General features: G+C 52.5%; 1 protein-coding gene across 2 annotated transcripts in view; it reads left to right on the top strand.

Annotated features, from left to right (window-relative positions):
- The window catches only part of Nphp4 (nephrocystin 4), a 93581-nt gene that overhangs the window by 7767 nt on the left and 61183 nt on the right, over nucleotides 1-24631 (top strand). For both annotated transcript variants that reach the window (XM_060378965.1, XM_060378964.1), the window contains exons 3-9: nucleotides 3838-3990; nucleotides 14131-14303; nucleotides 15271-15335; nucleotides 16702-16857; nucleotides 18158-18294; nucleotides 21485-21666; nucleotides 22277-22403. In XM_060378965.1, the coding sequence (XP_060234948.1) occupies nucleotides 3838-3990; nucleotides 14131-14303; nucleotides 15271-15335; nucleotides 16702-16857; nucleotides 18158-18294; nucleotides 21485-21666; nucleotides 22277-22403 (993 nt within the window). The remainder of the gene's footprint in view (nucleotides 1-3837; nucleotides 3991-14130; nucleotides 14304-15270; nucleotides 15336-16701; nucleotides 16858-18157; nucleotides 18295-21484; nucleotides 21667-22276; nucleotides 22404-24631) is intronic.

Below are 24631 nucleotides of genomic sequence, written 5' to 3'. Positions count from 1 at the left end.
AGCAGAGGGATTGGTTAGGAGTGGTCTGGTGTAGGAGCCGAGCCTCTGCAAGGGCAGTGGTGCTCTTCTCCGCTGAGCCTCTGGCTCCTGTTACTATTATTGAGACAGGGTCTCACTGTAGAGCCCAGAATGGCCTCAGAACACCTGATCTCTTGCCTCAGGTTCTTGGGTGTTGAGACATAGATGTGTTCCACTACACCTGGCCCATTTTCCTCTTTTAAGTGTAAATGATCACACACACACGTACAAACACACACACCCCACACATATTTGTTCTGTGCCTTGCTTAAAAAACGATTTTAGAAACAACATGTGTAAAGATTGTTCAAATTACATGAGGAAATTTTATTTTGTTTTGTTTTGTTTTGAGACGGAGTCTTGCTCTGTAGCCTCAACTGGCCTGTTGCTCTGTAAACCAGGCTGGCCTTGAACACATAGTGGGGATTAAAGGTGTATACTACTGTGCCCAGTTCTCATTCTTTTTTGGGACAAGACCTCACTATGTGGCCTAGGCTAAGCTCAGATTTAAGATCCTTCTGCCTCAACCTCTTGAGTATTTAATTTGAGGGATTACAGACTTTAAGCCATCATGCCTGACTGTATTTGCATTATTTTTAATGTATGCATTATGTATAGAATAATTCCTGTGTATGGTATTGCTGATTAAAAGTCAGGTCAAAAGTTAACATTTAAGCCAGGGTGTGGTGGTGCACGCCTGTAATCCCAGCACTCAGGGAGGCAGAAGCAGGTGGATTGCTGTGAGTTCAAGGCCAGCCTGTTCTACTAAGTGAGCCCAGGACAGCCAAGGCTGCAGAGAGAACCTACCCCCAAAAGTTAACATTTAAGGCCACATTTTTGCACTGTTTATAGCATAGTATTTAAACATAAGGGCACAGGTAAATTAGAAGTCAGCAGGAGAAGGTGAATCCGGTCTGCATAGGGAAGCCTGTGTCCACACCGGGTGGTGTCTGATAGAGTTCAGGGTGCAGGGACGTGCCAGGGGTAAGGTAAAAGACATGCCCCACAGGGGCCACTGCAGTTCCCAGGGCTGAGTGCACCCGTCCCAGCACCCCAGCCACCCACAGGCCAGGACGCACAGGCCTCCGTGTTGTACCACAGTTAAGACCAGGAATCCAAAAGGACATGGACAGATGAGGGAGGGAAGAGCATGGGCCCCGAGGCCCTCCTGCGCATTGTGCCTGTGAGTGCTGACCCCGTTGTGGCATGTCTGGGAAAATCACAGCGAGTGTGTTTTCTGACTTGCTGCGGTGTTGAACTGTAAACCCATCACAGTAAACCTAGAAAATCCTCAAATAGCTGGAAATTAGCACACTGTAAAATCACCCCTGGGTCAAAGAAGAATTCACAGGGAAATGAAGAAATAACTCGGGCTGAGCCACCACGGACAGGACAGTCCATGTGTGGGCAGTAGCCGATGCATCCAGCAGGGACCTTAGTGACTTTGCACAAGTCTCTTAGAAAAAGGCGTGCAACCCGTGTTTCTTCCTTAGGAATCTCAAGAAAAACATACAGAAGAGGGGCTGGGACATGCTTGAGTGTAACTGAGGACCCGTGTGTGTGAGGCCGGGTGGGACCCTGATGATGGAGTGGGGTGCTGTGCTCCCTGGTGTGGCGTGTCTGGTGCTGGACAGAGGCCTGGGCAGTCCCTGGGAGAGGCAAGGCAGGTGGAGGAAGAAGGGTGGCTGTGGTCAGGGCGGCCTGCGGTGTGGGCAGTGGCCAGGCAGATGTTGGGAGGGTGGAGGCAAGAGCTGGAGGGAAGGAGCAGGGCGGGAGGCAGCAGGCAGAGGTCTGTGATACTGCCCCCCTCCAACAGCATGGCTGACAGGGAACAGTATGCCCACTAGACCTGCCTGGCCCACTGCCCTCATCTCCACAGGTGACACCTCTTCTCCCGTTTGCTCCACACCAGTTATCTGCTAGGAATGTGGCTTTGGCAGCTGGGCCTAGGGAAGGTGGGATCTGCTGAGGCGGCCGGTTTCTCTCCTCCCTGCTTCTTCACAAGCTGCCTGCTGCCTATAGCTGTCTCCGTCAGCACAGATCCTGAATTGTCCCCTTCCCACCAGCTAGTGCTCTTCTTGCCTGGAGTGGAAGCGGTGGCTTCTATCCACCCATTTTCAACTCTTGTCCCATTCCTGGTTCCCTTAGTCTAATAGTTCTTCAAATCCTGAATCAGGTCGCCATTTCTGCTGGGAGCGTCCACGCTTTGCCAGTCTCTAATTCTGTTGGGACATGGCACAGACTCTCCCATGCTGCTCCTGTGCACCTCAGTTCCTGCTCCTGTCTCTGTCCCCTACTCAGCCTGCTGCAGTCCCATAGGCTCTGTGGTGCCTAGGATTTTGCTGTGGTCAGGAGATGATGGCCACTGAAAAGGCTTTGCAAAGCTACTGAGAGTGGGCAGGCCTTGACATGGAGGGCCATCCTGGGCCCCAGGAAGGCCCAGAGTCACAGGGAAGGGCTGGGCACACTGTTCTGTGTTTTGTAGGAAGCAGTGGGCAGGTTCTGTATGAGGGCTGAGGAGAGCATTCAGGGGAGGTCAGGGTCCCCTTTTGGTGGGTTTGCTGTCAGAGATGCTCTCCTAAGCAAGGCAGTGGTCATCTTTGAGAATTAGCCTGTGTGGGAGGGTGTGGGACATCTCTTGTCAGGGAGTCTCCAGACACCAGAGGTTCAAGGACACGTAAAATGAGAATACAGTAATCTAGGGGAAAACAGTACATCCCTCTCTATTCCCTGAGAATCTCAGCTCTCTTGCCTCAGGGCCTAGCATCATGCTGTGCCCTCTGCCGGCTCCCTGTCCTCACACCCCCGTGGCCTGTGTTCCTCTTAGTTCTCAGCCCAGATGCATCTTCTGGGAGCCCTTTCCTGACTGGCCTGTCTAAGTTTTCCTTCACGGAAACCCTTAGGCATTTTCTTCCTCATTCTGGTGCCTAGAACTGTGCCTGGCACAGAGCAGAAGCAGAACAGATGGCAAATGAAGGTTGCTGAATGAATGAACAAGAGAAAGGCAGAGTACTCTCACCTAAGAACTGTGGTTGTAGGCCGTAACAAAGGCGCCGGAAGCTTGGTGCTGCACACCTTTAATGTGAGCACTTGGGAGGCAGAGGCAGGCGGATCTCTCTGGGTTAGAGGCCAGCCTGGTCTACAGAGTGAGCTCCAGGACAGGCAGGAAAAGAGAGAGGGAGGGAGAAAGAGAGAGAGAGAACCAAAGGAATTGGAGATTAAAATGGACAGTGGGTAGAAGGCTGTGGGCAAGGCTCTGCTTCTGAACTTGAACATGGTCTCTCCCACCTCAGAGATCTGATTTTCTTGTACTAAGTCATCCCATAATTGGATGAAGAAATCGTCCCAAAAGGATTAAGCAGAGGAGGTTTATTAAGCAGCATCACAGACGCAGTGTCATCCGCCTCAGGTGTGGCTTGATCCAGGGTCTCCTGTGAGATAACCTCGGCCCAGACCCTTCATCTCTTGGTTCCATCTGCTAACAGAATGGCTGTAGCCCCAGGCCTGTGTCTGGCAGACATGACCTGGCCTCTGGTGCCCTAATGCCCTGGGCTGTGTGTTAAGTCTGTGTCACCTGAAGGCATTTCAGGCTTCTGATTGGCCAGGCCACGCTGAGCATCCTGATTTCCAACTCCAGCAAGACCAGTTGCTGTGGCTGAATGTGGGGGTGCTGAGGCCTAGTGTCCTCCAGAGGTCTCCTGTGGTGGCTCCGTAGACCAGTTGCTGTGGCTGAATGTGGGGGTGCTGAGGCCCAGTGTCCTCTGTCTCCTGTGGTGGCTCCGTGCAGCTCTTCAGGGCCTCTTCTCTGATGCCTCCTAGGGAATCCTCGACATGTGGTCGGAGTTTGAATGCCATCTGCGGGTGTCTCTCTTCGATGTCACCTACAGACACTTCTTTGGGAGGACGTGGAGAACCACGGTGAAGCCCACCAATCAGCTCTCCAGGCAGCCACCCCGGATTGTCTTCAGTGAGGTGAGCTCTGATGACAGCAGGCAGGGCTGCTTTATGGTAGGGTACCGGTGTGCTGGGTTCCGTCACCTGCAGTGCAGGCGATGGGGCCTTTGCACACCAGACCTGTGTGCGGAGGTGGCCTGGAGCAGCAGGGCCACTGGTGCAAAGCTTGTCTTCGTGGTGGGACGCTCTGATTTTAAACAGCCTCTGTGTAGGAGACAGACACCTAGCCAGGTGGATGTGCTTCTCAGGGTGTGCAGGGATATGGGGATCCCTTGGCCCTCAGGAAGCCTCTGGGATCGGACCAGTGAAGTTGCTGTCTCCAATGGTGTACGAGCTTCCAAATCCATTACAAAAGTAGCTGGGGACAATGGCAGGAGGACCCACTTGGCACTCTCAGTTCACACATCTTGGCTTTGCTGATTCTGGTTCTGTGCTAAGGCAGGGCGTCACGGCAGGGACATGTGGCAACGTCTCTCCTCCCATGGTGGTGAAAGGAAGCGGAGATAGAGTGCTTATCCTCGTGTGCGTACTCTCCCCATCCTTTTCCATTGGGACTTTTAGTCTGTGGTGCAGCATCATCTACGTTCCCAGCAGGTCATCTCCCTGTGGTCAGCCCCTCACAGACCACCCAGAGCTGTGCTTTCCAATCTAGGTGCTTCTAGTTTTATCAAAACGACAGTTAAGAGCGACCATCACAGGTGGGGAAGCTGAGGCTCAGGAGAGTGGCTTTCTGTGTGGAAGGTGGCAGAGCATGGACTCAGACTGGTGCTTTTGCCCGCAGGCTTGGCAGTAGCATGGCACCAGTTGGGTCCGTGTTCCCTAGGAAGCCCCTTGGCTGCTGTCAGCTCACGCTGGCTCCCTGGTAGGTGCCAGGGAGAGACAGCTTCCATTCCACTGGCGTGACACAGAAAGCAGCACAGGCCGTGCGCTGTGAAGGGTTCTAAGGAGACTCAGAAGGACTGGGGACCTGCTCCAGGCAGGGCTGTGCAGGACAGCCTGTCAGAAGCCAGGACTGAGGGGATGAGCGGGGAACCGGCACTGGACGAGTGGCAAGGCAGGGCAGGGGTGAGGGGAGCTGGGGCTGCTGTGGTGATGGTGAGGTGGGTGGATGGCTGTGTCCAGTAGTCATTCCTAGTGAAGCTGAAGAGGCCATCTGTCCTCCCAACCCCACTCTTCCCAGGTCTGGTCTCCACCCTCATTCCTCTTAGTGCTCCCTCTCCTACCTGTTCCCTCTCTACAGCCACATCTGCAGTCTATTCTGTTTCCCCTCTGAATGAGATTTAAGCATCCTCCCTTGGGTCTTCCTTGTTATTTATCTTCTTTGGGTTTGTTTATCCTATACTATATGGCTAAAATCCACTTATGAGTGAGCACATACCATGTGTGTCTTTCTGGGTCTGGGTTACCTCGCTCAGGATGGCCTTTTCCAGTTCTATCCATTTACCTGAAAAATCCATGATTTACTTGTTTTTAATAGCTGAGTAGTAGTCCATTTTGTAAATATGAAATAGTTTCTTTAGCTATACCTCTCTTGAGGGACATCTAAGTTGTTTCCAGATTCTGGCTATTACAAATAAAGCTGCTGTGAGCATAGTTGGGCAAGTGTCTTTGTGGTATGGTGGAGCATCTTTTGGGTATATGCCGAGGAGTGTTATAGCTGGGTCTTGAGGTGAGCTCTTACCAATTTTCTGAGAAAGCGCCACTTTGATTTCCAAACTGGCTGTACAAGTTTGCACTCCCCCCAGCAGTGGAGGAGGGTCCCCTTTCTCCACATCTTCTCCAGCATGTGCTGTCACTTGAGTTTTTGATCTTAGTCATTCTGATGGGTGTAAGATGGAATCTCAGAGTTGCTTTGATTTGCATTTTCCTGATGACTAAGGATACTGAACATTTCTTTAAGTGCTTCCCGTCCATTCGAGATTCCTATGTTGAGAAGTATCTGTTTAGCTCTGTAACTAATTTTTAATTGGATTATATGGTTTGTTGGTGTTTAATTTTTTGAGTTCTTTATATATTTTGGATATTAGCCCTTTGTTAGATGTAGGATCAGTGACTAGTGGAGGGAGGAGAAAACCAGCTGACCCACAGAAACTTTGACCCTAAATTTACCCTGCCTACGAGGTATGCAGGGACAAAGATGGAGCAGAGGTTGAGCCCCAACCTGAGACCCAACCCATGGGAGAAGGCCAACCCCTGACATTATTAACGATATTCTGCTATGCTTGCAGACAGGAGTCTAGCATAGCTGTCCTCTGAGGGGCCCCAACCAGCAGTGGATCGAAACAGATGCTGAGCCTCACAGCCAAACATTGGGCGAAGCTTAGAGAGTCTTGTGAAAAGTGGGGGAAGGATAGAAGGACCAGGATGTGACAGGAGCTCCACAAAAAGACCAATAGAGCCAACTAACTAGGGCCTAGAGGGGCTTGTGGAGACTCAGTCATCAACCAAGGACCATGCATGGACTGGACCTAGGCCCCCTACACGGATGTAGCCCATGGGCAGCTTGGGCTTCATGTGGGTGCCCTAGTAAGGGGAGTGGGTGGGGGGGCTGTCTCTCATGGATTTTCTGTTACCTGCTTATTCATCACTTTCCTCTGGTGGGACTGTCTCGCCAGGCCACAGGGGAAGAAGACACATACTCAGTCCTGTTTGCTACTGATGAGCTGGGTTGGGTGGGTAGGGTAGCTTCCCGTCTCTGAGGAACAGGGGAGGGAGGATGGGAAGAGAGGGAGGGAGGGTGGCACCAGGAGGAGAGGAGAGAGGGGGCTACAAATGGGATGTAAAGTGAATAAATAAATTAATTATAAATAAAAATATATTTATTTAAAAAAAAAAGAGTTGGAGAGGCCACAGAGGCCTTTCCCATGCTGTCTGCTTTTCATACTTGACCTTCAGGGGAGAGGAGGAGGAGCCTGCCCAGGTCTGCAGGTGACAGCTTTTGCTGGCTACAAGCTGTCTCCTCTTTGGCAGGTAAACTGTGAGGCTGAAGAAGCCTGGCATTGTGACAGCAGGTACCATGGTCGATGGTGGAGCTGAGCATGGCGGTTTTAAGTTGTTACTCAGGTCGCTTATTCTCTAAGGCTCCTCATATGCTGTGGCTACTTTTGCCACAGCCAGTGCCGAGCCTCAGGTTGGCTGTGAACATGCTGCTCTCTGACCTCGGCTGTCACCCAGCTGTGTGATAATGTGTGGCTTGGCATGACTCCTTCTGAGGCTGCACAGACTTAACACAAGTAGCTGAGGGAGATAATGGCCCCAGAGGTCAGAAGATTAAACAAAGCCTTGGCAAAATCTGTGTCATGGGAGCTGAAAGTGTCTGACAGGATGTTATCAGGTGGCTTATGCAAATACCCTGGAAAGGTCTTCCAGGCCGTGTCAGTGATGACAGGAGTCCACACTGTAAATCTTGTACATGGCTCTGTGTGGCCCTGTGAGGGCCGGCTCAGCACAGACAATGAATGGGAGGCCCTGTGAGGGCTGGCTCAGCACAGGCAGTGAGTGGGAGGCCCTGTGCCTTTGGCACCCTGGAAGAGTTTGTCCTCTGTCTCTTGGTGATGGTACAGCGGATGGGGCATGGTGCAGCCCCTGCTGCCTTTGGTCGTAGCCCCTATAAAGATGGATGGGATGTTTTGGTTTTCTCTTCCTCCCATGTACAGGGGCCCAGGGAGACCTTGGGTTGTGACAAGTTTCTGTGATGAATGACGATGGTAGTGGCCATGATAACATGCCTGCTCTGGAGGGGCTTCTGAAGGCTCAGCTCATCCTTGTCCTGTGGAGGGCAGGAGTCTTGAGTGCTCATTTTAAAGGGGAGGAAGCAGGGACATGGAGAATGGAGCCTCTCCCCATGGCCACCAGGATACACTGCCCTTGGTATCCTGGGCGGTGACCCTGCGCATAGCCGTGTTGTAGGCCAGCACCCTCTCTGAAGCCTGCACAGAGACACTTAGCCTCGGGAGCTCCTGACAGAGCCCCTCTCCACTATGCCCTTGCTTTAGCTCTGTGTTTAGAGATGGACTGGAGCAGCCTATTGCACACGTGTTCTGTCCCCTGCTGGTGATCCTGACCCAGACCAGCACAGGCTCTAGATAGCCAGGTTGGAAGCAGGGCCTTCCACCTCCAGTCCTGGGGTAACAGAGGGGTGGCCCCTGTAGAATACCCAGTGGTTGTGACAGACACTTCTCGGGACTGATGCTGCTTCTGTCCTTGTCTTGGGTTGGCTGTTGTGCTTCCTCCCTCCCTCCCTCCCTTCCTTCCTTCCTTCCTTCCTTCCTATATTTTGTAGGCACTACTCTATTTGGGGGTTCCTTAAAGCTTATACCTCCCTTCCAACCCCCCCAACCCCAGGTAGGGGAAAAAGAAGGTTGTAAGGAAAAGGGGACATAGTCCTCGTTACTTCTTCCTGCTGAGTAGGGTCGCAGGAATCTTTTGGGGGCAATACCAATATCCATTTTCAGGAAATCCAGAAGTTCAGGTAACCAGCAAAGCAGCGAGCAGTCCTCCTCCGTCTCCTCCAAGCCACTGCCCCTTCTTCCTTTGGGCTGTCATATTTATACCCCTCAAAGTCCTTAGAATTCAGCTAATTTCAGCTGGCAAAGAGCCCCTCTCAGAGTCTGCATGAGGCAGAGAGTCTGCTGCTGTGGACAATCTGAATCAGTCCCATATGCCACACCTGGGATTAAAACAAAAACATGTTTATATCTACAACAATTTTTCTTTTATTTTTTTTAGAATTCACTTTACATCCTGATGTATCTCCATTCCTCCTCCCTTCCCAGCCCTACCCTCTCTCCATCCCCTTTCAGAGGAAAAGGGGTGCGCCCTTTCTCATCCGGCCCAGCTCATCAAGTTGTACCAGGCCTGAGTATGTGCTCTTCCCCTGTGGCCTGGCAAGTCAGTCCTACGAGGGGAATGTGATCAAAGAGCTGGCAAGTGAGTCCATGTCCGATGCAGTCCCCACCTCCCTTCCTAGAGGGCCCACATGAGACCTAAGCTGCATTTTCCAGGGGGGCTAGGTCCAGTTCATTCATGGTCTTTGGTTGATACTTCAGTCTCAGCAAGTTCTCAACAGAGGAATGGCCTAGAAGCACTTAAAGAAATGCTCAACTTTCTTAGTCATCAGGGAAATGCAAATCAAAACGACTCTGATATTCCATTTCACACCAGTCAGAATGGCTGAGTTCAAAATCTCAAGAGACAGCATATGCTGTCGAAGGTGTGGGAACACTCCTCCATTGCTTGTGGGAGTGCAAACTTGTACAACCACTCTGGAAATCAATCTGGTGCTTTCTGAGAAAACTGGGAATAGCTGTACTCATGACCCAGCAATGCCACTCCTGGGCATATACCCAAAAGATGCTCCATCATACAACAAGAACACTTGCTCAGCTATGTTCATAACAGCTCTATTCATAATAGCGAGAATCTGGAAACCACCTAGATGTCCCTCAACCAAAGAATGGATGAAGAGACTGTGCCACATTTACACAATTGAATACTACTCAGCTACTAAAAACAAGGAAATCATGAATTTTGCAGGCAAATGGTTGGAACTAGAAAAGCCATTCATCCTGAGGGAGGTAATTGAGACCCAGAAAGACACAGATGGGAACACTTCACTGCCCCCTGGTGGCCTTGTGTCCTGAGCCCGAACAGACCTTTGCCCAGGATCCTGGGTTCTGTTAGCCATGCTGGTGGGAGCCACGCCAGCTCAGCCACCTCAGTCCAGACAGCAGTCTTGATTTGTCTTCCTTTGGTTGAGGCTGTGTGCTGTGAGGGGAAGAGGAGAGTGTTCAGGCTCCATGTGTGGTGGCCAGAGAGTCCTGAGGGTGATGTGTGGGCCTTGACTTGCTGACGCTTCCCAGCTTGGTGCTGTGCGTATTGCTGGGCCAATGGTGGCCCAACACTGAGGCTGGCCTGGCAGCCTTTGGCACATCTCCAGGCCAGCCCACTTCTTCCTGTCTCCTGCCACCAGAATACAAACATGGGGATTGTGTTTCAGCTAAGTCGAGGGAAGTTCCCTTTCTTCTGTGTGGTGTGTGCCTGCAAGAGTTGGCATGCTCTGGGTGGGTCCTTGGCAGCGTGTGCTGTGGTGGCGATCACTGGCTGATCCGTGGCTGCGGCCACACACACATGACTAAGGTGCTTTCAGAGGTGACTCAGATGTGTGAGGTGCTCTCCTGGGCTCCCCATCAGCAGTGGCTTGGGCAGATCTGCTGTGAGGTTAGGAGGTATCAGCAGCGGGGGTCGTACTTGGCCGACTGTGGCTGTGTGGTCTATGTGTGGATGGCAGACGGACTGGGCATGCTCTGATGTGACTGGCGTGTGGTTCAGTCAGCTCTACCCTCAGGAAAGACACCAGAGACGTGCCTTGGTCAACAGTGTCTTTGCTCCCTCCATTCTGCTCTCCGAGATAATCCTTGGTGAAGGGGAATTGCCTTTTGCTCCCCATCAGACAGCTGATAATTCAGTCAACCTCTAGAAAGTATCTTTTAAGACATCATCCTGACGGCCACAGTACAGCACGCATCCCACATCTCTCCTGAAGTGGACACAACTCTCCTCAGATTGCTTCCTTGGCTCACTGGTGCTCTCCACAGACAGGCTCACCCAGACCAGGGTCTCTTTCCCCCCGAATGAGCCAGCCCAGGGGTGGAGAGTGTGGCCAGGTGACATTTTCAGATCAGTGTGGTGAGAATGGAGTCTTGCTGGCTCTCACTCAGCAGAGCAATGAGAGCTGCCGAGCAGTGAAGGGGTGCTGACCAGCGCGTGAGGGACCGTGCACACACAGCTCTGAGAGAGCTGTTTCCACAGGGCGGCCCCTGCTCAGCTGCTGCTGTGTGCCTTCAGGAGGAGGGCTGTTCCTCCTTGGTCAGAAGCACCCACTCCAAAAATCAACATAAAGCGGGGCCTGACAGAAGCAGTGCCATTGGCTGTTGTCAAGGTTCAGTTTTCTCTGTGTGGGAGTGAAGTGCCAGGCGCCGGGGAACCAGGGAGGGCTCCAAGCTGGTTGCTTCTGCCCTGTGGTGGCTCTTGCTTTGGGCTGACGGGGTTTTGGTCACCTGCTTTTATAAGATAGCCAAGGAATTGCTCTTTAGCGGAAGGGCCTGATATGTTGAGGTTTGTACCCAGAGCCTGGGTTTCAGGAAGGTCACTCAGCTCTGTGACCTTGAACTCATCTGCACCTTGAGCGTAACTCGTGTGGTCTCCAGCAGGTGCCCGTGAAATGGGCTGCTCACTAGGCAGATGACGTGTCAGCACTGCATCCCAGGCTGCATGGGAGCTGGATGTACAGACAGACAAACTCCTGTGCAGTCTTCCAGTCAAGGTTCAAGTTTACCTTGTCCCTCTAGACATCTGTGTTTCTCGGCCGTAGAACCGCTCACACTGGGGCCTGGGTGGGTTTTCGGGTATGCGGTGAGGTGGTGTGGGCGTGACCCTACCACCTCGACACCTTCCTGGCTGGGTAAGCTGCCAGCTTTGGAACTGAGACTGTGAATGTCCTAGGGGAGAGCGGGGTTTGTAGAGTTGGCCCAGCTTGGGGTGGTCAGTGTTGATGGCCACTGGCCAGGAAGCATCAACCCAGGCTGAGTTGGTGGATGGCACTGTGGAGGCCTTTGAGGATTGTTCTTCTGAAGTTCTTAGGTAAAGGGCTCGTTGCTGTTCTTGCTGTGTGGCTATGGGGTGTGCCTGTGTGTGTGTATGTATGTGTGTACATATGTGCGTGTGTCTGTTGTGACAGGGATAAGCGGGGGAGGAGGTTGTCCTGCTCTGTCACTGTCTTGAGCAGGCTGGCCAGCTCAGGTCCTCTGCCTCCACCATCCCGGCCCTGCCTGCGGTTACAGGCGTGCTCTTCCACTCCCTGCTTTTTACCTAGGGCTGGAGATGGGAACCCAGGTCCTCAAGCATAGCAAGCGCTCTTACACCCACACCCCACTCCACCCCTGCCCCCAGCTAATGGCAGGTTTTGAACTACTTCTTTGCAGGACGCTGGTTTAATTTTTCTCAGCTTTCTGCTGGTCTTGTGAGCACGGATGGCAGGTCAACTTGGCTGTCAGTAGGGGATGCCAAGTACAGCTTCTTCTTAGAGACACATTGTCAGACCTGTTTTCAGTGCTGTTAGTGCCTGCAAGAAACGGAACCTGGCCCCTAGGCAAATGGTGTCCGTGTTTGAAGATGAAGGCCTCAGGAACGCAGATGACTTATTAATCTTTACCCCGTCAGGGAGGAGCCTTGTCCACTCCTGAGACAGTGCTGTGGCAGCCACTCCTCTGTTGCCGGCAGTCTTTCCTCGCAGGGGATTTGATGGGTCTGACTCAGACTTTAATCATGCCATTTCAGTTGACACTTGGAGTTTTCTTCTCAAAATGTATGGCTCTGTGTTAATTGGATTGCCCTGGTTTGGAGGCCCGTTTACAGGGGCCACTCGGCTGTGTGCTGTCTGGAATTTTGGCTGAGCCTTTTGCAAGCTGGAAAGCTGGGGTGAGCAGGGCTGCGCCTAGCACAGGTATTCCAGACAGGGCCGAGCCTGGGAGGCTTTGGCATCCTCAGTTCCTCACAGCTCTTTGTTCCTGAGCAGCAAAAGCCTTGTGTGGTTGCCTAACCTTCCCTTTCTAAAGCCCCTGAGCCTTGAACATGGGGAAGGTTGTGCGTTTCCCAGGTCCCCTATGACGTCTTTAGCATGGCTTCTAGCATGTCCTTCTAGCATGCTAGAAGGACAGAGGATGTTTGGAAAAGAGCAGGTGTAGGTTCATGTCAGCCAGGAACGAGGCTGATGTGACTGAACTCGGACTGTCCTTCAGTGTGTTTGCGACAGAGGCTGGCTCTCTGAAGAGAGACGCTGGGACTGTGAGGATGGGAAAGCTCTGTTTTTGGTGTTTTTGGTTTTGTTTTTCCCACCGTGGTGGCAGTGAAGGGAGGGGCCTAAGTGGCATGGTATGCTTGTGCTTGCTTCCTTTTTGCTTGGACTTGTTCCCCTGGTCCCATTCTCAGGTGTAATAGTTTCTAGGTGAACCCCTGCTGGGCCATGCCTACTGCTTCGTACGAGAATTTAAATGTTTGTTTCACTGCCGGAAAGAGGAGGAGGGCAGTGTTCAGAAAACCGCTGTGCACAGGTGTAAGTACTCAGGTGAGAGAGTGCCAGGCTCAAGGGCCCAGCAGGGCTCTGCAGCAGTGACCCGAAGCATAACTGTCTCAGCTGAGCCAGCTGTCAGCTACAAGTGGTCATTATTTCATCATTTCACAATAAGAGATAATAGAATAACGATTTATAGTTCGTGGCCGATGTTTTAATGCACCCCTCTGTTATCCCGGCTGACAGTCTGTGATTACAGCAACCATTTTCTCGGTGACACTGTGGTAATGACTCCTTAATAGGAGTGTTAGCAGAATTTCAATCACAAGGCGCTGGCGGCCTCTGCCCTGCCCGGCCCGGTCTGCAGGGGGCATCTTTGTGCTCAGCTGGAGGCTTCACACCAGGTTGTGGACCTGAGGCCTTTGGTTGACTAGTCCAGCCCCAGGGTTCATCTCTGTCTCTCGTGCTTGTAATGTAGTCAGTTAGAACTAAAGACAAGTGCATTGAACTGAGCCAGGGGAGGAAGTGCGTGAGCTCGTGCGTGTGTGTGTAAGTGTGTGTATGTGTAGGCATGTGTGTGCGTGTGTGCACGTATTTGTGTGGGTGTGCACACATGGGTGTGAGTATATTTGACAGCCTTAGGTTGATATTGGGAATGTGACCTCGTCAGTTTGAACTCAAAGCAAGTACATTGAGCTGAACTAGGAAGGGATGATGGCTCTTCCACTTTCCTCATTGTCACAGGGTCCCTTAATCGAATGCAGAGCTCACTGATACGGCTGTTCTTGCTCGCCAGCTGGCTCTGGGTATCCCACCTCTGCTTTCCAGGCCTGGATTCCAAGGAGGCTGTCACAGCCACCTGGCATTTGCGTGGGTTTCTAGGATGTGAACTGCGGCCCCCAAGCTTGTACCCCAGCCTGGGAGGGTCTTGTCACAGTGCTGTGTTCTCCTCCTCACAAGAGCACTAGGTGGGGCCCGATGCTCGTGGTGTGCCCATGAAAGGGCCTGGAGGGGAGGACGTCCCCCCCTCACTCTTGCCTTCGGGACACTGTCACCCCCAGCAGCAGCCTCTGCCTTCTCTCCTGCAGCCCTTCTACTTCCACACGACCGTGAGCCACCCGAACATCGTGGCTGTGGTGGAGGTGGTCGCTGAAGGCTGGAAGAGGGGCGACACCCTGCAGTCACTGTCCTGTGGCTTCGGAATTCTGCGCATCTTTGGCAATAAGCCAGAGTCTCCCACCTCTGCGGCCCAGGACAAACGGTACCTTCTGCATTTTTTCTTTTCTTCTCTCTCTGTCTCTTTTAAAGATTTAATTATTTTATCCTGGGTATATGGGTGTTTTGTGTACAAGTATTTCTATACAAGATGTGTGTGTGTGTGTGTGTGTGTGTGTGTGTGTGTGTGCGTCTGGTGCTAATTCTCAGACCCCTAAAGAGTTACTGTTTTCTGTGGGGTGAGAGCCGGCTTTGGGTCTGAGTGTTGGGTTTGATGTGGCATGCACACAGGCCGAAGCCCCGAGGTGTGGCCTACCTTGTGGGATTTGGGCAGCTGTGGGACGCTGACTGTACTGGTCATTCAGCAGCGGCTGTTCCGTGCCTGCTCTAGGCCAGGCTGCTTAGAAAGCCGTGTACAGAGACGGGGAAGCTCTGGGTTGTCCTTTCAGCACGGGTTCAAGCTCACCCTGTGTCTCTAGGTCTGAGTTTCTCAGAATTGGAGCCACTCACTCTCAGGTCACTCTTTGCTGTGGGGCCGACCTCTACACTGTAGGATCCTCAGCAGCATCCTGCCCTCCCCCAGCAGATGCCAGGAGCAGTCCCTGCCCAGTGTCTTAACTCCATATCTCCCCCAGACACTGCAAGACGTGGGAACTCTGCTCCAGCGATGGGGCTGGGCTTTGTCTTCCTGGCACTTCTCAGTTAGGCCATTTAATAATAAAATCGTTTTCATTATTATTCCTTTCTCTCAGTTTCTTTGGAAGAGCAGTGAGTGTGGTTTATGGCTGAGCCCATTTTCTAGTCTCTTGCTCGTTGGGCTGCAGGTCTTCGAGGCATGTTTGTCATAATGTGGATAGCTGGTACTGACCTCAGCCACCTCTGTTTAGGCAGCAATGTGACCAGCACCCATTTAGCTCTGGGAGGTGGGGTCCCGGGAGCTGCCCTGGTCTTTGGTGAGTGATGTCTTCATGAAATGTGTGCAGTTGACATGGTTTCCTGGTTCTCGTTCTCAGGTTGAGGCTGTATCATGGCACCCCCAGAGCCCTCCTGCACCCACTTCTCCAGGATCCCATAGAACGTAAGAGAGTGGCCTGGTCTTGGCATGTATCTCAAGCTCCTGACTTTCCTGATGGCCTTCTGCTCTGCCCTGCCTGGTTGTCTCTCATAGTCTGATCCCTTAGGGTATAGCAGGTTCTGCAGTGGCTGTGGGCTCCTGCTTGATTGGCTTTGCTTCTGCAGTGGATAGAGGAGGAGCCTGCCTCGGTCTCCGACTCCTCCTTGTGCCTTCCAGGGCCTGCCGCCTACAAGGCTATGGCTCAGGAAGTCAGCATGAGTGCTGTCCTGTCTCCCAGCCATATGTAGAAACTGCACACACAGCTTGCTTTATGGCTAAAGAGACTGAATTCATCAGAATAACACTTGACTATTGCAGAGCTGGACATGGTGGTGTCCCGGCCACTTGGGAAGCCGAGGTAGGATGGTCACTTAGTTTTTAGAGTTCGGGGTCAACCTGAGCAATAGACAATGAAACTGTCCCCGAGCACAGAGACGCAGAGGTGCTTGGTCCCGGGGACCCAGGGAAAAAGCAGGCATGGTGGCACTGAGCTGGGATATGGACACAGGCAGAGCCCGGAAGCGCAGTGGCCAGCCAGCCTGACCTCCTTGATGAAATTCCAGGCCATGAGGGATCCTGTTTGAAACAAGAAGTGGAAGGAACCTGAGGAACAGCACCCAAGATTGTCCTTTAACCTTTCCCTCCCTGCACTGTGTACATACATGCATCTACACATACATGTAGGTACATATAGGCATGTTTTGTGTACAAGTATTTCTATACGTGTGTGTGTGTGTGTGTGTGTGTGTGTGTGAGTGTGAGTCAGCCAAAGAGTTACTCTTTTCTGTGGGATGAGAGCCAGCTTTGGGTCTGAGTGCACTTGTGCTCGCGTGCACACACACACACACACACTCACACACACAATATAAACAAAAGCTAAGAAACAGTCTGTTGTTTCAATTTCAACTGAGAGTATGTGGCCTGGTCCTTTTTTTTTTTAAAGACAGGGTTTCTCTGTGTAACCCCGGCTGTCCTGGACTCACTTTGTGGATCAGGCTGGCCTTGAACTCACAGAAATCCGCCTGCCTCTGCCTCCCTGAGTGCTGGGGTCACAGGCATGCACCACCATACCCAGCTGGCCTAGTCCTTTTTGCCTTTATTTTATTCTTGCTTGTTTGAGGCAGCTCTAGCCTGGAGCTCCCATTCCTCCTGCATGTGATTCCCCAGTGCTGAGAATACAGGTGTGTCCCACATGCCTGATGTCACATGTAGTCTCCAGCCCTTAGGAAAACAAGCCGTCTACTCGTGGCATTTATTCTGCATTTCTGGGCTTTTGCTCTGTGGCTGGAGATAGCCTGAGTTTCGGCCATGTCTGGTGCTCCTCCCACAGAGAACAAGCACATGACGCTGATGGAGAACTGTAGCCTGCAGTACACCCTGAAGCCACACCCGCCCCTGGAGCCCGCCTTCCACCTGATCCCCGAGAACCTCCTGGTGTCAGGCCTGCAGCAGATCCCTGGCCTCCTTCCGCCTCACGGGGACACTGGTAAGCTGCCCTTGGATCTTTCCGCTGTGAGTTTGGGTTAGCTCAGGCGAAACCTTGGAGGACCTGGGCTCGCTCAGATGGGTGGAGGTGGCGGAGATTTCCACGAGTCCCTGAGTAGCTTGGCAGTGTGGCCTGGTGGAGGTGTCATGTCTTAGCCTCTAGCTGGCTCAGTGACTTATCCTGAGCAGTGCTATCACACCATACTTCCTGTCTCCATGGCTATGCCAGGAGAACCACCCCTCCTGGGCTGTGCTACCAGTGACATTGTCATTGTTACTTCTTGGTTGTACTGAAATACACGTAACAGAGTTCACCAGCGTAAGCATTTTAAGTGGGGTGTTTAAGGGCATTAAGCATCTTTATATTGTAAAGACTTGAAATCCCACCAACAGTCCTTACTCAGCAAGTTCAGGAGAGACTACATCCTGTCTCTATGCTTGACCCTGCACAGAAAGCCAAGAGCTTTGTGTTCCTGGGACTCTGCTCTGTTTGCTGTGGTCTCTTCAGTAGACTCAGCTGTCCTCCTCCCAGCCTTGGCCTCCTGAGGGCTGGGGAACAGCTTGGCAGCAGAGCTCTGGAGCAGCGGCCAGGGTCTCAAGCTTGGCTCTGCTGCCAAGCTGTTCCCCAGCCCTCAGGAGGCCAAGGCTACACAGAAAAACCCTGTCTTTAAAAAGAAAAACTTAAAAAAAAACCCTAAGTAAGTAACTAACAAAATGCATGAGTAGTCACAGAAAGCATAGGAAGAGGCAGAGATAGGAGCAGATGGGGATGACAGTGATAAGGCACAGGTTCCATGGGATTATGGGAAATGGTTGGCTTTTTCTGAAGACATCCCCAGTGTGCTTGGATCCTGCCCTCAGTGTGGATCCTGAGCCCTGCTCTAGGGTCAGCCTCCTCCTTTCTGGCCCAGGCAGCCCCAGGAGGTGCTTCTGGGTCAGAGCAGAGGGTTTTCTTGTGGTGCCACCTGTGCTTCTTCCTGGGCCTATAACATGCACATCACATTCTTGCATGCTTAAGATGGTTCAGATAAGTCAATAGTGTGAGAAACAGCACAGCTGGCCATAGGCCTGCCGAAGATGCAGGTGATGAAGCTGGAGGAGGGCAGGACCCTTTCCACCTGGCAGATGCTGGGTCGGTTTAGTGGTTCAGCCCACTTTGCCCTGTGGTGGATCTGGAGTCTGTCTGAATGGCTCTCTTGCCTGCAAGTCCTGATCGCTTTACCCAAGACTGGTGGGAGCATGGTGTGTGGCCTCTGCTTGTTCACTCGAGACAGCACAAATGAACCCTATTTTCTTTCCAGGTGATGCCCTGCGGAAGCCTCGCTTCCAGAAGCCCACCACATGGCACTTAGATGACCTCTTCTTCACCCTGTACCCCTCCCTGGAGAAGTTTGAGGAGGAACTTCTGGAACTGCTTATCAGCGACCGCTTTCGGGAGGTATTACTTCATATCTCACCCTGCTGTAGCTTAATCTGAACAGAGAAGGTGTGGGTGGTGGCAGGGCTGGGACGACCAGCCTCTGGTGTTGCTGTTGTGGCATCCTGGGAGATGGTTCTGCCTTTACCACCCACCTCCCCTCTTTTTTTTTTTTTTTTATGGCTGAAGAGGGCACTTCTTTTTCTGGATTGTCAGATAAAGTAGGTCTAGGAGGGCCCATTTTCCCCAGGCCACGCCCTGAGCAGGAGGTTCTCTCATCTGTAAAAGGTGCTGACAACCTGCAACACCGCTGATAATTTTCATAGACTGTGAAATAGTTTTCATTTAAAAGTAAACTACCCCATCCAATGGGGAAACATAAAATACCCTGCAGCTACTAATGACCTTTGAGGCGAGGTGGCTTACTTGAGGAGTTGACTGCAGGTGGCTCCTCATAGTGGTTTCTGTCAGTAATGTACTCCCATGAGACACTCTGAGCTCTGCCTAACTGTGTAGACACAGCCCTGTGAATGCCTCTTTGTCGGGAGCATGTTACTATTCCTGTCTGTTGCTTCTGAAAACAGGGGTTTGTTCAAGTGCTTGGGTAGGGCATTTGGGGGATCACCTTGGGCAGGGGCATTGAAGTGGCCATCATGAGGGCAGTACATGGAGTGTACATGTTGGCTACTTTCAGGGTGGAGACTAACCTGCACACAGGATGCACTGCGGTTCTTCTCCAGCCCTGTCTTGTTGCTGTCCACTCAGCTTCATCCTCTGAGTCCTACCTGCTGCTCTGGCACAGGTCCTCTCAGATATTTTGTGCAGCTTGTTAGTGTACCACGAGAGCCTCAGAACACCTTTGCAGTTGGGGGACTCCTGTTTTCCCTTTTCTCTGAATCATTGCCCTCACTGTTGCGTGTGTGGTGAGAGCACAGTCTCCCAAGCTCAGCATCATGAAACCATTGTGCCCTGCTCCATCTTGCCTGGGCCAGCATGGCCTTCCCCCTGCTCCTTGGCTGGCAGCCACATGGAAATCCCCTCCTTCTGGAGAATGGATGTTGCTGTCCATTTTCTGGGCATAAAGAATGGGTTACTAGCACTGACTGTGGACAAATCTTTTGTGCCTCTATTGAGACCAGACAGAGGCTTTGCTTTTGACCTTTAAACAGAAGAGAGCACTTTCATCACAGGGTGTGAAAGGCTGAGGGGCATCTCCTTCCTGCCAAACCCTCAGAAGGGTTCAGGGTGCACCAGTGGGTATGCCTGTGTGTATGTGTGGGGAGGGTGAGCCACAAGAAAGGCCTCTTCCTGCTGTGTTCCTCTCGTCCAGGCCCCACATCTGTCTTCTGCTTCCATTCTCTCACCCTTAGATGAACCTCTAGGGTGCTGACCTTGACCTCTACTCCTCTGAAACCATTGGCTTCTTTCCTCTGCTAGTTTCTCTTGCCTGTGGCTCTGTGGTGCTGTTCTGTCAGTTGTTGGTGTGGCTCCTCTGCTCACTGTGCTGTGTCCATCTGTCCTGAGGGCTGTATGTGTCCTTATTAACCTTCTGGGAACATTTCTATTTGTATCTGGGCACTTACGTAGTGGGGTCTTGAGTGGGAAGAAGACCTGGAGGTTGCTGGCAGGTTCCCCGGGGGTGAGCTGGCAGTGACGATCTCAGACCACAGCCTTTGCCCTGAATATGAAGCTCCCAGCAGATTTAATGCACACAGAGGCATGAGCACTCCCATTGCTCAGGTGCAGATGCCTCTGAGCACAGGCTGTGCAGCCCAGCTGCTGTGTGGCCAGCCTAGGCCAAAGCTCCTAGGCTGCCTGGCACGGAGGGTACTGGGTGGAGATGGTGTTGGGTGGAGCCTGCTGAATCTGCCCCGAGAATTCCAGAGGCTGAGCCTAGTCTTTGCAGTAGGTCTGGAAAGCTATGGTGTTCCATTGGCAGCTTCCATGGTTGTTGGCTGTGGCTGGTTTTGTGACTTGTTTTTTTTTTTTTTTTCACAGATATGGTAGGATGATCCTCTAAGGAGGTGCTGTACACTGTGTTCCCTTAGGGATCCTGGGGAAAATCTTCATTTACTCTGTGGTCCAAGTGGTCTTTCAGAAGCAGGCATCTAGTCTATAAACCTCTGTGGACTCTAGCTTCTCATGAGGCAGAGATCCAGGCTCATCCCCCTATGGATTTGTCTTCACCCTTTTCCTTCCCTCACTCTGCCTCCTTGTGCTTATGACCTGGGCTTCCTTCCTGCAGATCTTTGCATGGCCTTTCTCCAGGGTCAGGCCTCTCCAAAAATCACAGCACTCTCTCTCTCATAAGCACCTGGCCCTCTTCTCTGTACAGGGATATATCTTCAGGCCTGTCTTGGGAGTGTCTGCCCCATGAAGATGGCTGTTTCGTCCACTGTGCCTAGAGCTGTGTGTTAACGGTGTTTGTCATGAGCTGAGAATAAGTGGGCGGCTCCATTGGTTCTCATTCTGTTAGTTATAATGAGATGTGTTTGCAGATGAGGAGACTTTGTGGGTCTGTTCCATACAGCATGCAGCATGGGGCTGAAGATGGGGCTGAAGATGGGGCTGAAGCAGCGTTCGCTGCCTTCTTACTTTGCAGAACAGATCGAGGGAGTTAAGGCTGCAGCAGCAAAGAGCATCTCTGTTGGGCTTGAGGCTCTCACAGATACTGTGGAGGGGCTTTTCCCCTTGGTATCCTTCCTTCCTAGCCGACAGGCTCACACAGCTCCATTGTTTTATTTTTATTAACCAAAGACCAACAGGCGGAGGTTTGGCCCATTCATCTTGATTAATGGACATTGAAGAACAAGAAAGTCCCAGATAACTAGTAAAGACCGTGTAATTTCATAAACACTGAGAGTTGGGAGGGACACCTGTCCTTTGTTAGGGTGCCCTCGCTAAGATGGAGGTCTGTAGTGTCCAGCTGTGGCCTTGGGGCAGACTCCATTTCTGTCAGCCTATGAACTGTTGCCTGAGCATGCATCCTCTTCCCACCCACCATCCTGATGGGCTAAGTGGACACTGGGTGTGTTCTGCCTCCAGTGCCTCTGCATCATTGCAGCGCTCATCCAGACCAACAGAAGGAGCTGAGGTTTTGTAGACTCTCCCTTGGCCTCCACCATCTGCTTGCCTGCTTAACCAGTCTTCTCTGGCCAGTCCCTTCCCAGCCATGCAGGACTTCATTCTCTCCATCCCATGTCTCTTGTAGGGGGTCAGCCTGGTGGATAGCGGCACCCTGGAGGTCCTGGAGCGACGCCTGCATGTCTGTGTCCACAATGGCCTGGGCTTCGTGCATAGGCCACAAGTGGTCGTGCTTGTTCCTGAGACGGACCTGGCCTTGACACGCACGGCCAGCATCAGCAGGAGAGTCAGTGCCTCTTCTAAGAACAGGTATCTCCTTGTGGGCCAAGCAAGGCCCCACCCCCAAAGGTGGTGAGAGGGAACTACCAGGGGCCGTGGTAAAATGAGGGTGGGCTTGCCCTTTGGGGTGCCCCTCGGTCATCCCTGTACCCTCTTTGTCAGTCACACCTGTCAGGCATAAACCTCAGGGTTGTACACTTAGAAAAAACCCCTATTTTTTCTGTGGCAGCTTTGGAGCTAGTCCTTTAGAAGCTTCCAGCTCAGGGTCTGAAGAGCCCCTGCATACCACCTGGATGGGCCTGGGGATTCATTTCCAAAGTCTTCAAGTCCTACACTGTTGAGCCCCCACCTTGGAGATGTCACTGTAGGGTGCCACACCCCATCCGTCAGTGTTCTGTGGAGCTCAGCCATCAGGAGGCTAAGTGCTGGGAGGGACTCTGTGGCCACGCTCAGTGACTTGACCGTCTTCCCTGTGGCTTCTTCTGGAAGTCTGCAGCCTTTGCCTGTGGCTTTAGACTGAGTGATCAACACTGTGGGCTGAGCAGATCTGCTGGGGTGCCTCTTGCTCACTGTGGGGAGGTGGACACAGGCGGGATGGCAGCCCGTGTCCCAACACCTCCTGCATTGTGTTTCTGACCAGCTCCGGAAATCAGGTTCTGGTTTTGAGAAGCCGCCTGCGGCTCCCAGAGATGGTCAGCCACGCAGCCTTCACCATCGTCTTCCAGCTGGAGTACGTGTTCAGCAGCCCCTCAGGAGTGGACGGCAGTGTGAGTCCCCTTCTATGCCCGCTGCTGAGGAGAGGCCTGGCAGGCGCCAGTGTCTCCTCTGCCGTATAAAGCCTTGGTAGCAAATGTGGCCCGTGGTCCTAGGAAGCAGCCTTATTCTGCCTCACCATCCTCCTGGGTATCTGGCATGCTGCAGGCTGATGGTAGGACATGGCCTGGTAAGCTCCATGCATCATGACAGCTTTAATTCATAATTATCGAACTAGTAATTATTTTGAAAAACGAGGCCATTTTACTGTGTTTTTCATTTGCTCTGAAGTGTAGTAAAGCTTGAATGTGCATGAGTGATAAACGGCTTTTTAAAGTGAACTTTATGTGCTTCTACATCATAATTAAGAGTAAGGATTTGTAGGTTTGGTGGCGAGAGAGACAGCGGGTGGACATTGTCCATGTGGGTGCGGATCCCCTGGGGAGACACAGCTCATGCTGTTCTTAAGATTCAGGCAGTGTAGTGGACGGCCAGCGGGACTCAGTGTGCCCATAGGCCTTTGTTGCTGGGCAGTTTTCTGAGGAGGGTTGGTGAGCCTGGGCAGGGAGGGCCTGGAGTCCACTCGCCCACCGAGCTCTGACTCTTCCCTGCTGCAGAGCCCTGACTCTCCTGTCTCCTTCTCACACTAGGCCTTCCTGGGGTCTACCTCAGGTCTCAGTCACTGCAGTGAACCGTTCATTACTGGCTGCCTTTTTCATCACTAGGTGCCTTATCTAAAATGTGCTGCTCAGTGCATGTGTGTATGTGGGGGGAGGGGCACCGTGGGGTGGGCTGTGGGAGAACCAGGCCTGTGGGGCACTGCTCGGCCCAGTGTGATCTTAGCACTTAGGCAGTGGAGGCAGTAGGATCAGGTGTTCAGAGCCATCCTCAGCTGTGTGGTGAGTTCCTGGCCAGCCTGGGCTGCAGGAGACCCAGCACTGCATAGCCTTGTCTGCAGGCTCTAACGGCCCGGGAGGGGCACACACCCCCAGCGGCACGGGCCCACCACAGCAGCATCTTCAGTTACTCACCCAGGATGTGGACTCTCTGCTCCCTTTTCTTTCCTCTCACAAGGTGCTTTGCATGTTGGGAAATGTAAGCGCAGAAAGCGCAGACTGGATAGTAAGGAGCACCCCACGCAGCCTCAGCACTTGCCAGCCTGATGGGCGGCTCCTTCATCTCCGCCTCATCCATGCGGAGTTAGCCGGAGGCAAGCTCCAGGCACAGCTTGTTTTCATCTACAAACGTTTTGCGTGTACATATTGTAAGTGTGTATGGCTGTGTGCATGTGCAGAGTGCGCACATGTTCTATGGATGTATGAGCATGGATGTGTGTGTGTGTGTGTGTGTGTGCGCGCGCGCGCATGTGTGAGGCTGCCTGGAATTTGTGACAGGAGTCTTCCCCTGAAACGAGAGTCCTGCAATTCTGGTTACCCTGGCCGTGCAGCCTGCCCTGGGGATCCCCGCATCTGCTTCCTAAGCCCTGGGGTTACCGTTGCCGCCATGCCTGCCTGTGCTTTGCAGGGCTTTTCAGGACATGAGCTCCTGTTTCTATGCTTATCAGCAAACACTCCGTCTCCTGAGCCATCTCCCTACCCCCGGATATGTGTGTGTGTTATATAAACGTGTGGAAAACTGCTGCAGAGCAGCAGAGCAGCACGTGCTGATCACCGTGTCCCGACGCCAGCTTAGTGTTTGCCGCTCTGGGTCAGCCTCTCTGCGTTCTTCCTCCCAGGTTTCTTGAGAGACCTGAAATCCTGCCATCGCTTCTGTGAATAGCTGGTAGCCATCCGAAAAGATGGGCTCAGCCCTTCACCGTGGGGGCCACCACTGCATGGAATGGTCAGCCCGGACGCGTCTCTCTTCATTCCCGTGGTCACTGAAGCTCTGCTTTGCTCCAGCAATAAGATTCCCACCCAGTGTCCTCCCTCTAGCCCCGCACCCCGTGCTTTCTCATTGTTTGGTGGACACATTCCACATTCCCACAGTGGCTTTGCTATGCATCCTTGAGCTGAGAGCCGAGATCCCTGTTTGTGAACAGGGTGTCTTCAAATGCCCCATCCGGACTGGAGGGAGACCAGCTGGGCCAGGGAATGTGCCGGTTGAAAGCCCAGCCCATTTCATTCCCTCCCACCTGGGTCTCAGTGCAGGCTTTGGCCTTGAGCACTTGTTCATTATTAAAAGCAAGCTGGGAAGCACACTCAGAGCCGCCAGAGCCCTGTCATTGCACTTTATCTTTGGG

This window comes from Meriones unguiculatus, chromosome 3 (assembly GCF_030254825.1).
Source record: "Meriones unguiculatus strain TT.TT164.6M chromosome 3, Bangor_MerUng_6.1, whole genome shotgun sequence".
In the NCBI taxonomy this organism is placed as follows: Eukaryota; Metazoa; Chordata; class Mammalia; order Rodentia; family Muridae; genus Meriones; species Meriones unguiculatus.
This window is presented reverse-complemented; position numbering and strand designations above follow the sequence as displayed.